This window comes from Tachysurus fulvidraco, chromosome 3 (assembly GCF_022655615.1).
Source record: "Tachysurus fulvidraco isolate hzauxx_2018 chromosome 3, HZAU_PFXX_2.0, whole genome shotgun sequence".
In the NCBI taxonomy this organism is placed as follows: Eukaryota; Metazoa; Chordata; class Actinopteri; order Siluriformes; family Bagridae; genus Tachysurus; species Tachysurus fulvidraco.
The window spans coordinates 12,812,846-12,826,819 of record NC_062520.1 but is presented as its reverse complement, the minus strand read 5'-3'; the positions used below and the strand labels follow the sequence as shown (position 1 = coordinate 12,826,819).

Genomic DNA, 13,974 nt, shown 5'->3' with positions numbered 1-13,974 from the left:
AATCTGAAGAGTATATAAATGATGTAATTGTGGTCCATGTACCATCCACAGCTATCATCAAAACAGTAACTGAGAGAATATCTTTTGAAAGAATGGTTTTCATCGCTCCAGCACAGCTCCAGAGAAATGTAAAATATATGCCAAGGCAAACGGAAGGTGTTATAGCAGCTTGCAGTGTTACAACAGCTCACTAACATGTTATTTTTTCACCCATCTGTCATTTACTTTTTTCACATCTGAGTAATGTTATTACAAACTTCTCACATTAAGGTCAAATTGGCTCATATGCAACTTAATTTTAAGAGATATATTCTTTTCTTCAGCAAGAAGAAAGTCTGAATCACTCCTGAATCCCTTTAAATTCCAAAACTCTTGTTGCCAGTTTTCATTACAGTTTTAGTATGGGCTCTGACACTTACTCTTTTTCATTGTTGACTCTTTATAGCTCAATTTATTCTTTTGACCCTTTGCTGAGATAGAGTGTAACATGGTGTCAAAACAGTCCAAGACAGTGTCCCTCCTTGGTAACAGTGATCACCTGAAAATCCTGAATTGTAATCATTTGCTCAACCTCCACATTCCCTCATGGTCATTAACTATTTAAAACATATCATACATTGGTTAAATATGAAGTCTTGGCCTACTCTTAAATTTTATAAGTTCTAAGACATGGTTTTCTGTTTGCTTTATCCAAGAAAAAAGTGTTGATGGTGTTGTAGCTGTCATGACGCGGGGCAGGAAGCGGACCCAAACGCAGGATGGCAAAACAAAACAGGAACACGAAACTAGACACGGACTAGAGACCGGACAAAGACAACAGTAGATTCCGCGCTTCAATCGGCAACGTGGCAAACTTAAATACAAAGGACAATGATGACATAATGAGGAGCAGGTGTGGTGACAGGGAGGAGCAGACGAAGGCGGGGCAGACACGTGATGAAAAACGTAAACAAAACAACTGCACGTGGCCAAAGTCCAGGCATAACAGTATCACAGTGTATCATGCTATTTATAACATGCACAATTTCATGTAGAGGCTATTCTTGGAATTTTAAGAGTTTCTATAATTATATTACATAAGACCAAGACAGTGCTCACTCTTAATTTTTCTACTTTTTAAGCTGTTTTTTTGTTGCACATTTTGTCTTGTGTTTTCCTTGGCTTGTCTTTCCTTTTCTCTTTATTAAGAAAAAAAAGAGCCACTTCAAGGTTTGGTAAGGCTGTGCAAATGAAATTAAGCTATTTATAAGTATTTGAATACAAAAAAATCTCCACAGAATTTATGAAACAATACAAGCTCTTTTGCAGGACTGCAGGTGATTTAGCACTGGTATGAGAACTGATTACTCGCTTGGAATGATACATTCTGTTAGAAACTGTTAGACATTAAGGCGGGTGGGGTGTGTGTGTTAAATGGAGCCAACAGAATTTGTTCCTTTCATTGATTGCAATCAGGGGGAAGATCGTTGGCACTCTTTGTGGAGGAGGCACAACAGAGGAATAGTTTACAGGTGGGGGTGGGGGGGCTCCATTAAGAGACCAGTCTATGTGTGCCACAAGAAAGAGGAAAAACAACATTGATTACGCAGAAGCTGTGAGGCAGGGTGCTGATGGCAGAGCTGCTATAGAGTGCTGATTGAGTGATTTACGTGGCTGGTGGCCAGAGAAATGAGGCATGTGCTGGGCACAGGTGGCTAATTCAGCAACACATAGAATTTGGTAATGCGGCTTCTGGTGACTCAGGCTGGAATTTATACTTATATCAAACGGAAGCCAACACTTTTATGGTTTATATCAGTAAATGGATCTACCATTTTTCCCATGTTTAACTATCATGCAGCTGCTTTTAAATGTGATTTTCATGGTATCTCAAAGGATGAGTAAATGCACCTAGTTACATCTCCCTGAGCAAGTGTGATTACAGTATTGGGTTCCAGCCAGCACAAGCTACAGATGGAAACAAAGTGGCTGTCACAGTAAGAGGGTGACTGTGTAAATCTGGGAAGGAGAGCTGAGGTGTAAGGACAAATGGAGCCTGTCCACAATATGATGAAAGAGACAGACAGACAGACAGACAGACAGACAGACAGACAGACAGACAGACAGACAGACAGACCAATTTGAGTGATGCTCCGGTGATGAGCAATGATAAGCTCCACTGCTCCTGCTATGGCACAGGGTCACATGGGGGCACTGTTACACTCCCTCTCTTTTTTGCTCTTTGCACTTTGTGTTTTTTTTTCTCAGACTGCAGCCACCTTTACACAGACATTTTTCTCAGTTTAATGCTTCAGACCTGTCAACACACTGAAGCTCCATATTCAAAAGTGAAGTGTGCAAAATGAGTCAAGTTCTGAGACAGAAACAGTGAAAACGACAGCAACAAAAATGTAATAATGACGTTTTTCTTGGTTCTGGAATTACTTAAATGTACTGTGTATGGCATAGTTTCCTACTGAATATGTAAATCCATTTTATAATCATTATTTGGGTTGTACTTTGATTCAGTAGGTCACAGGGAGCTCTTCATACTTCCACTAAATTGTTTCTGGCAGAGTATGTGCTCTGTTTTCTGTTTGTGTATGGTTGCCAAGTTCAAATTGTCACAATAATTTAATGAAGTGATTTTAGGTAATTATAGGCCAGTGTTGGATTGCAATTCTGTGCGTGGGTGTGCATGTTTTAATCTTGCTGTCTTTAATTGGCACGACCTTAGAAGTGATCATTTTCATGGGGTGGGGGTGGTGTCTGGCAGATAGCACTCTGCATTTACAGTGCTTCACAGAAGAAATACTGTAGACTAGATAGCATTATATTGACATAGTGAGACTTTTATGGGACTTTTAAAAACGGAACAGAAATGAACAGAAGAGTGGCAAAATCTTATGCCACAATGTTTTTATTCAACAAATGGTCATGTTATTCACACATAGTGTATGCTTACTGGTATTGCAGCTTCTGTTTTCTTCATATATTACACTCCTCAAAATGTAACAAAGGCATGTGAGATGCAATAAATATATATGGATTTTAATGTATGTTTATATGTTGTATATTTCCACATCTATAATAATGCATTTTCTAGTTGTTCATATGAATACTGTTATTAATAATTTTACTTGCTTGTCTGTGTCTGCCATTGCAATGTGCTTATTAAAGCTTTTCTCTAAACTTAGACCAACTAAACAAACACTCTGGTTTTGCTGATGTTCTCTACTTTAACCAACTTGGCTAATCATCTAAAATGACATTTTTTAATGTATTAGATTAAATGAAGTGTATTGCTTTTATTTGTCAGCTAATTACTTTTACACTGCTGATTCCTCACAAATAAAGTCAGGAGATAAGAATCTGCACAGCATTCACTCAAAGGTGGATGATGAAACTTAAGGATGAACAGAAGAAATGAAGAGAAGTGCATGTGGAGACAGTGAAGTGTTGATATGAGGATGATCTGGCAGTGGAGCAAATACAGTCAGTCTGATTTGGAGGACAGGGTCTGGGACTGTTCCACCTTCAGAGAGCATCTGGACGATCAGTTAAAGATCTGATGCATAAAGCCGAGAAATTTGATCTTAATGCAAAGGGTGGAGATGTGCTGTGAGTGGAGAGAGGCAAATCCACCTGGCATTCATTGAACTGTCAGTTGTTGTATTAGAAAAGGAAGGAGGCTGGAAAGATAAGAACAGCAAAAGTACAATGACAAACTACAAATGGAAATGAGGAGAAAAACAGAACAGAAAATGGAGGCAAGAAGAAAAATATCTCGTCAGTCTTTCTGACCTTAGACAGAAAAATTCAAGGTTCATAAGATTGTTTCCTCCAAATCCCATCAAGCCTGTCACTTTTTTCTCTACATAGGCATGCCAAAATATGATGAAAGGCTGGCATGAGTGGCTGTGACATGACATTTGACACTGTAAACTTGAAACCCATTCCACTGTCACAGACATGCTACCTCTTGGGGTAAATTGCTGTAATTTGTGCTGTGCTTCTCGAAGAGTCAAAGAGAAGGCTCCCTGCTGCCTGGCTTATGACTGAGTGCTCATGCTTAACAAGTCTATTAACTTTGCAGAAACTGAGAAACATTCAGATGATTTCCTTGATTTTTGTATTGCCTATTTGATATACATATTGAATTTCTGCACTGAGATGCATAGTAAATGTAGTGAAATTGAGTGTCTTTTCACTCTGGTTCTTTTAGCACATACAGTTCAAAAGGAAGATGAGAGTTTATTTTTCACAAGAAAAATTCAACTCCTATATATTATGGTATGTTTTATGTATAACTAACAAACTTTGTACTTTGTCTACTTATGTAGAAGGCTATATTGTACTCGTATACATGCTTAACTACAATAGATCGGGAAAAAAAACATTCAAAAAGGAGTGTAAGCTACTGTATATAAGGAGAATAACAGAAATAAAATACTACCTTGGAGAACACGCACACATCAACGATAGGTTATAAAATTCTCTGGAGTTTCTCCATATGCTGTGTTTTTTGTTTTGTTTTTGAACCATGTACTGAGAAAGTGATATAATCTGCACAGATTATCACAGAATATTATAAAAATAGATTGACTTTCTGTAAATAAGTAAAGATTTTTTTTTGCTCACTCAAACCTAAGATTGTTATTGATATTCTAAAATCAAGCTTTTTAAGATGCATAAAGAATGTTGAACATTTCCAAGCACTGTTTGATATCTTACTATTGTTTATTTAGATTAAATCTCTCAGTAGGGTGGCACAGTGGTGCATTTTTACCTCAGGGTTTGCGTTCAGTGCAGGGATTGTGTTACTGTCTGTGCAAAATTGTTTTGTTCATGTTCTCTTGTATTTCTGTGGGTTCTTCTCTGGTTTCCACACTAAAACATCTAAAGACATTGCCATTAGGTGGACTGGCTAAGCTAAATTCCTCCTAGGTTATAATGTGTGTGTGCTTGGTTCCCTGACTGGTATGGACTGGTATCCCATTCATGTCACCCTGACCAGGACAAAGTGGTTACTGACAATAAATGAATAAATTAATTAAATTACTCACTGAGTGGTGTCCCATCCAGTGTGTATTCCCACTTTGCACCCAGTGTACCTGTGTCTTAAAGTGATAAAGTGTATGCCAATTTGGAATTGTTTCATTATGATCTCTTTTATTTGTTGTAGCTTTCACTTTGCATTTTGTAACTGCAATATGAAGAACATATGACTAATAATTTTTTTTTGATGATTTGAAAATGTATATTTTTGTGAGATTTGTGTAATTATTACTGCATGTTTATACCTAATGTTTTGCTTTTACACTACTTCAACCTCCCATCAGTATTTTCACTCTACAGAAAAAAAAGAGTTTTAAAGCTGTGCTTCTGAGGTTCTGTGTAAAACAAAGTATTTTCCTATCGGAAATTGTTTAAAGAAGCCATGAAGGGTAATTACTTAGAGAACCACCTCATCACACATATTTATCATTTTGATATAAATCTTAGGTTAATTTATTTGATTTATTTACTGGTTTGTAGATAGCTTCCCTATGGTTTATTGATAGGGAGGATGGGTTTTAGACCATTATTCAGGGAGCTTTTAACGTGTAACTGAAGCCTCTTTAAAGAGCAGACAGTAATTTGAGAATGTGACCGTTTAAAGAGGCGGAGTTCTGAATACTGAATAAGGCGCCCTAACGTTCGCGTTGTGCGTTAAGCACCGCGTTTACCGATATTGTAGGCGGAGTTTAACTGAAATGTTCTGCCGTCACGCGTTGTGATTGGCTGAGAGTTTGTGGGCAGGGCTGTGGACCACATGGAGACTGTGCTGCTGTGGTCCAGGGGATGCTGCAACTCTCATAGAGTTGAATGATGCCGGTCGGAGAGACACAAACCACATCACACGTCTTTTCCTTGTGAACAGTTGGCTTGATTTTTTTTCGTCATTTGACTTTGACTGCATCTTAAACTTGTTTTCTGTTTTTACATTTGTGTGCACTGAGTAGCAAAGTTTATCATCTGTAATATTCATGCAAAACGGGCTTTGTGTTTGTATTACAAATTGACAGAAATACTATAACCATGAAGACGCGTCGACGAGAGACGAAACTTTTAGGATGTATGGATGCAGGTTTTCTCGCTATTTTCCTTTCGTTCTCGGTCGTGACCTCAAATCCAGTTGTTTATTATGTGGAAGTTGAAGAAAACGCGCCTGTCGGTTCTGTAGTTTTGCTTTTCGCACGCGGATGCAATGAGTCGAGCTCAGTGCGGCTCGGTGGTACTTTACTCGGTGAAAACGCCACGGATTTCTCCATTATCTTCTCGGCAAAAACAGGGTTCATCATGAAAACAGCTAAAAGTTTGGACAGGGAACTCAAGTCGATGTATGAACTGGATGCACTTTTACCAGGGTGCGCGTTAAACGAGGTGGCCATAATTATAGAGGTGCTGGATAAAAATGACAACCCGCCGCAGTTTATTACAACAAACGAAAGGATAGAAATTGATGAGTTAACGGCAGTAGGAAGCGAGCTGCTCCGTCTCAGCGCACAAGACAAAGATGCGGGGAGAAATGGTGAGATAACGTTCACAATGTCTCCAAATCCGAACATACACGTGGTTCCTAAAACCGGTCAAGTTTTGCTGGTCCGCTCTGTCCGCGCGCCAAGTGAACTGATCGTCCCGGTTTACGCGCGAGATCACGGAGACGTGGTGCTGCAGAGCGAGCCGCTCCAACTTCACATCGTGGTCACAGCCAAGGAACACAGAGGAAGAAGTAGGAGAGCCGTTTCTGGTGAGCTCAGCTATACAGTAAAGCTGTCAGAATACGCAGAAGCAGGAGATGTGATCTTCACTGTCCAGGATCAGAAGTTTGAGGAGAAGCGCTTCGAGTTGCTGTCACCGGAATCGGGTTCATCAGTGCGCGTGGAGAGGGAAACTGGACGAGTCTACTTAACGCATAAGCTCACTGTGTCCATACAAGTGGTGGTGAAAATCCTAAATGCCAGAGGTAAGGCTGCACTTCTGCCTTCTGTCTACATGACTGGTATAATCAAGCTGCTGAACACAGACTGGTCAAACTGGAAGCCTGTCTGTGCCAGCTGGAAAGTGTTGGGAGAAATGCAAGGAAACACACAGTAAGACAATTAGAAAAATCTAAAACTTTAATTGATCAAAGTAGTCGAGGAATAATGAAGCTGGAGTATAGCTTACCAGCTGAAACAGATGGTCTATAAGTTTGACCAGCTTAGACTATTGTTTGGCAGTTTTTATTCAATCATAACAGAATGTTCTGTGCCTAAAAATTCATTTTGCTACTGTTCTACTGCTGTACTATATAGTATTTCAACAAACGACCCTATCTATGGTAACATCAGAAGGCGATAAATGTTGAAAATAATTCAACATTTCCTCAGTTTATAATATTCATTCTGATTCTTTTTTCTGACACCAGCAAAATGTATGCCTAAAATGCAATGGTATTTATATTCATTGCTTTCAAAAGCATTATCTTATAGTTAAGATGTAACAATACAAAAAAAAGTCTAAAATAATATAGCCTCATGCCATAATGGACTAATATCCAATCAGCTACTTGTTACTATGCAGTTAGAAATGGACCAATCTCATTTATGTTGGGTATCGGATGATACTTGATGGCAATCTGATACTGACATGCTTTTACAACTAAGCTGAAACATCACAGCATCAAAACTGTGTCCAGTATACAGTGTTTACTAATTAACAGTACACTCTTACAAAGCATAAAGTGTCAGGAAATCGAAGTGAAAAAAGTGTCAAATCTGAGCCAACACTAATAACATTTTAAGCCTGTCTGATCTGTACATCCATGCTGTTTCATGTATGATAGAAATGTTTTCAAGATATCATAATATATTTTTGTCATCTTCCACCCACACCGGCACTACATTGTTTCTAAGGACAAAAATACTATCAATTAATAGCATGTCATTATATTTCACATTATATTCCAGTTAGTGAACCTCGCCATTATATTCCTCTACTAGAAATTTATATTTTTCTGTAAAGTTAAAAAATGCTTTGTTTATTGACTCAATAATAATAAAGGGTAAAATAATGAATACTGCTGCATGAAATGATATAATACACTATGCTGGCTCTGCAGAATGTGTTGTTTTTCTTAATGGTTATCAAATGATCATCTTAGATATAGACCAATATGCCATCTTTAACAATTCATGATTCCATTGTGTATGGTGAGCATTTTATTGTGTAGCTGTTCATTATGACTGTTATTTAGGCGTTGTCCTGAATCATGGCATTCATTGATCCAATAAACAGAAATCCTCTTAGTCAGAAAAATTCAGGTGAGTCTTTTATCATCGATAATAACAGCATACCTTATTTGTTTATAGATATGCTTAATTTTATGGTAATTCAATGTAACAAGTTAGATTCTTTAACACTTTGAGTAAATTTTAACAGTGATAAACAGTCATTGCATCACCAGTCTCACAATTTCTGTCTATTAAAGTTAAAAAAGACCAAAAATGCAGGTTTTCATGTTAATGAGAATTCAAAAACTACAATGTCTTCTGTCAGAAAACTAAATACTACTTTCAAGAATACAAAATGAATGTATCTTTAGACAAAATGTACACAGCAGCTATTATTCATATTTTTAAAATTAATTGATGTTTAGCATCCACTGTACTAGTCCCTTGTAAATTTATATAATTTCAATAAATATGGTATTAAAACTGCTTTTATAGAAACTTTTATCAACAGATCTGACCAGTCAAAACTGAGCATTTAATAGCACTGTGGTAAGAGTGTTAATAATACTGAGCTCCACTGATGGAGAAAAAACACTTGGCTACACCTGAATCTTCTGTCAATGCTGTCACCCTGTTGAATTTGAACTAATAATGTGCCACATCAGGCACTTTCTCATCAGTTTTTGTTTTTCACATTCTCTTGTAGATTATCAATATTAGATTGTAAAATAAACACAATTAAAGAATGCAATTATTGTTTTGTTAATGTAATTATCGTTTGTAAGCAGTACTTTAGTTTATCACATAAAAGTGTGTATTCATTTGCTATAAATCTGAATAGAAGAGGTTGTGGTGTTTATTTGTGAGTCTCTCAAACAGAACTCTTCTGCATAGTTATTCAATACTTTTTGAATTCAAGTAATCATAGTATTGATACATGGAAGAACAGCCGTGGCTATGTTCACCCCAATGATACGAATACATTGTGACATCTTGGGTAAACCGATATAGGGTTAGTGTAAATATTATGATGAAGCCAACTAATTATGAGTGTAAGTTTGGATGAAGTACATGGAGTCATGTCAGGCTTACTTTATTAATCAGGATCCAAAATGTCACTGTTTGTTTGGATAAATCAGCAGTATTTACCCACCTGGAAATCACCAGGGATCTATGCGTTGAGTTTCTAAAATACCTTCTCCAGTCCAGTATATACTGTTTTTGTGTGGGACACAAGGGTTTGTTTTTGTATGTCATGGCCATATGTGTCATTATGAGAGTGCAATTGATTTATGTTGTGATTGCAGTTGGGGAGCAGGGATTGTTTTCTAAAGTCAGAGAAGTCAGAGGCTAAACAGGTTATAGCTCATGACAAGTTTACAAGGGAATCTCCGGGCTCTTAATTACACAAATGATTCAGCTACAAGCTCATCAGTCTTTATATTTAACAGAATGTCTAGCTGTTTATGTACACATAATTTACTTTGGCATTTAGTACGAGGAATCAGTTTATTACTTCTATATGCTAAATCTCTTCCATGGCAGATTTCTTTGCCTAAACGAAAGTGTGAATAGGGCTGTAATTTTAACAGCTAAGCTCAGTGTTGAAAATATGATTTATCACAGCCAATTTACTTTTTCATTCAATGTACTTTACAGTGTAAGTATATATTTCTGTAGTATATATAGCTTAAAAAAATCCTCTTATGTCATTTAGTGTTTAGTGAGTGTACAGTTATTATAAATTAGAATTAGAATTTAATTGGATACATAGACTTTAAATGCTATTATTTTGTACAATTTCATATATAATTCTATGGTTTGCAAAAGTGAAGTTAAGTTAAATTAAAAATGAAGTAGGAGTATAATCATTAAAAAAAGAAACATCTATTAATTCACATTTTTAGGTTTGCTTTCAAAATAACATCAGGTACCATGCTGCATTTTGAATTTCCAGTCTTCAATCACACCCTTAACCCTGATATTCAGTATCTGATTTTAGATTCCTGTTTTGACATCCATGAAATTAAATTTAAATTCAAAATTAATATACAAATCAAATTGAAAATAATAACATCAAATTCAGATTTCTTGCCATTTTAAATTCAGTCTCATACCTTTAATTCAACAAACCTAGTACTACACAGGTCCTTGTGTATATTGTGCAACTTTTGACTCCTACATGTCACTTTATTTTTAGTTCACTCATTTTTTTGATGTTGTTGCTCTGTGTGATGGTCTTTGGACCAGACCTGTCACTTTAAACACAGGGCAACAGGATAGTGCACTTAGCACAATGGTGAGAAAACTAATCAGTAGAAATAGCATATCACTGACTGAAGGTTTACTCTGTAGTTTGTGTAGTGCTGAGATGCAGCCTTCAGGATGGTTTCCCCAAACACACATGGTGAAAACAAGCCAACACACAGGTCCTCTGGGAGGTAATTATGACAGAAACCATTGTATGTCTTAAATGTAACACAGTCTGTTTGTGTAAAAACATAAAACATGGTCACTAATTTGCTTCCCAAGTGTCTAGCATATCCAACTCTCCTACACCCATGGCTCAGGACGAACTCTGTGCACGTATATGTGCGGTTCCAGATGGCAGACACGATGTGCTTGATTCACTCCAGTGTCAGATACCATTTAATTAACAAGCTGCTCATAGAGTGCAGGGGGTTAACAGTTTGTCCTGCTCCATTACCCGCACTAGCATTAACATGCAATGTGCCTCTTCAGGACTCCAGAGCAGCCTTCTAATCCCCATAAAGACCATCCCTGTGGTGCCTGCATTGCCTTAGTAAACACTGATAATGGCTTGTATGCTGAATGCGCAGAGGCTTCTCCATGCTGTGCTCCTACAAGCACTTTATTCACCCCCTCCAGGTAGCACAGCGCCCATGAAAGTTAGAAAATCCTTGCAAGGAACAACTTTATCTTTCTGGGAATGCAGAAAATACTTTGCATGAAGATCTTGCCTGGGGTGATATGAAAGGGAGGTTGGAGGCTGAGGAAAATTTGTGATGAAAAACGAAAGCAGTGAGACTGTGAGGCAAATACAATAAACTAAAAATATGCATATGTTCCTCTCAAATGAGCTCTGCATAAACAAATATGCTGAGCGAGTCCTTATTAGATTTGCATCTGGCGGGAAATAATCTATACTTTCTGAATGCTGATAAGATTCACACCGTAAATAATCACAGCACATAGTTAGAGTTAGTAAACCTCGCCAATTTACTCATGCATTTCCCATTTGCTCTGTGCTTAGTTTCAGTGCATTATTATCTCCAGTGTGGCAAGAGGTCCAGGGCACTGAGGAGGGTTAGTGGGTGCATATGCTCACAACAAAGCTCACATCTCACTCAAACCTCCTAATCAGAGTCTAGTGCCCTTTCTGTGACTCAAGCTCCCAATTATCTTCCAATCCTCCTCTTTGTCCCTGGCATCTCACGGATGTGGTAAGTGTACTGTAGGTATAATAAGGGCCACGTGCCCTTTCGCCTCCCTCAGACAATCAGTCATTCAGAAGAGTGCCTTTCTCATTGTGGCCAGCAGGAGCCAGAGATGTCTTCAAGTCTTCCAGAAGCCTTTCAGCTTTCACTAAGTGCCTGGAAGCCTATTGTGAAGAGTGCACCAAATGACAGGAAAAAAATGGAAAAAGGTGGAACAAAGTGTAGCTTTTTGCACACCTTTTTGTTAGAGCTGTAAATGGGGAGCTGAAACAAGTTCATGCAGCAAATTACTGTAGGTTTACAGCATATCAATTCTTGCTGACCATGTAAGAGGGATATTTCAGAAAAGCTCATGATGGCATTAACATCAAATTCGGTTCCTTTCTAGTGAACTATGATGTAGAAGGCATAAGGCAAAGAAAAGCTAAATTGCTTTTTAGATGCTTCATTTGCCAGTACAATTAAGCAATTACTGGAAAAGAAATTACTGTAATAACACATGAAACAAAAATGCCATTTGTAAAATTTTCGATTTCCTGTAGGAGGTCATGGAGGCTTAGCGATTAGCATGTTTGTGTCACACCTCCACCCTTCATGTGCGGCCTCCACCCTTCATGTGCGGATGTTTTTCTTTAGTGCATTTGTGCTCTGCAATGGATTGACACTCCATCCAGGGTGTCCCTCACCTACGGTCTGAGTGGGATAGGCTCCAGGATCCTTGTTACCCTGTATAAGATAAGCAGTACAGGAGATGGATGGATGGATTTCCTGTAAATTTTAGACATAGGTCTAAAGTTTCCTTTTGCCAAAGATTTTACACCATGTGGGGAATTTGTGGGATGTGGTACTCAGTATTTAAGCTGTTCGACTACTGAATGGAAGGTTGGAAGTTCGATTCCCAGGTCTACCAAGTTCCCACTTCTGGGCACCTGAGCAAGGCCCTTAACCCTCTATTGCTCTGTTGTATAAAAAGTTGCTTTGGATAAAGGCTTTTGCCAAATGCTGAAAATAAATGTAAAGTTGCTTTTTGTAAAAGCTTTTACACCATATGACTCTATGGCAGGTTTGGTACAACAGACATAACCATATTCATGAGTTGATGTATTTGAATAGAGTGATATCTATTTAGTGTGAAAACAGAATGATTTTGCCCCTGCTGCATGTGTGAGACAGCCACAGGCAGCTGATTAGATGTGTCACTCACTCAGCATCCAAGAAGATGCTCAGCCACGCAGTCATTCCTGGAGGATTATTTGGTTTATTAAGCCACCAGAACCCATGCACACAGCTTTAGATTCTTCATGGAGGATATGATGAAACTGTAAACAGATGAACAGGACATCAATATAAAAGTGTCCATTTGTCTAACTCGAATGTTCTCTATTGGCATGCCCTTCAGTGTCACATTTAGATGACAGAAGGAATTTTGGTGCCAAGAGGCTCTGCAGACCACCAATGTCTCATTAGATTTATTTAGTTTGTACAATTAGTTCTTCTCCCATCTGCTGTGTCTAGCCTTAGGACTGGCCTGTGATCCTGCACTTACAAGCTATATAGACAGCCATTATAGAAATGTCGACAGGAGATTTTATCTCACACTGAGGCACTCTGAAAATTATACAGTGTGTGTGTGTGTGTATGTCTGTGTGTTGAATAGGGTGAAAGCATTAGGGTATTTGGAGGGGAGAAATGACTGCAGGATACGTCTTTGCAAAGGAGCAAACTGGTCTTTTTTGGTTGTAAATGAAGCCCTGGAGAGATGTTTGTGTCTCTTTGAATCAGTGTTAGTACGAGAGCAGGCCAGACATAGTTTCAGGGATGGTTGTGAACTGGTGGTGAAGGCTGCAGGCAGAACCAGGCTCTCTGTGTGTGTATGTGTGTTTGTGTGTGTGTGTGTGTGTGTGTGTGTGTGTGTGTGTGTGTGTGTGTGTGTGTGTGTATGTGTGTGAGAGAGAGAGAGTGAGTGTGTGTTTGGGGTACAGGTTGTAGCTGTGTATTGTGATTGCCAGCAGTGAGGTGAGAGCTGTCATTCAGGCAGACAGATCAGCAGAGACTTGCTGCTGAGGCAAGAAGCAAGCGCAATTGCTCTCTTTTTCTAAAGGAAGAAAGCACTTTTGGTGAGCCCTACAGCACTGATTTAAAATGTCACCTTTAAAGAGGCACTGTGTAATTTTTAGAGTCCTCTGCACGTGAGGCAAATCATAATACTCACTCAAACTCAGTTTTATTTAGAGATCAATGAAATTCTCTTCTCCATTCTGCAAACAACCCCTCATCCT

At 38.3% G+C, this 13,974-nt stretch overlaps 1 protein-coding gene across 1 annotated transcript in view; it reads left to right on the top strand.

Moving 5' to 3' along the window:
* Positions 1-5,798: 5,798 nt before the first annotated feature.
* The window catches only part of si:dkey-22o22.2 (neural-cadherin), a 110,536-nt gene continuing 102,360 nt past the window's right edge, over positions 5,799-13,974 (top strand). Inside the window, exon 1 of the mRNA XM_027149987.2 lies at positions 5,799-6,988. Within this exon, the coding sequence (XP_027005788.2) occupies positions 6,061-6,988 (928 nt within the window). The 5' untranslated portion in view covers positions 5,799-6,060. The remainder of the gene's footprint in view (positions 6,989-13,974) is intronic.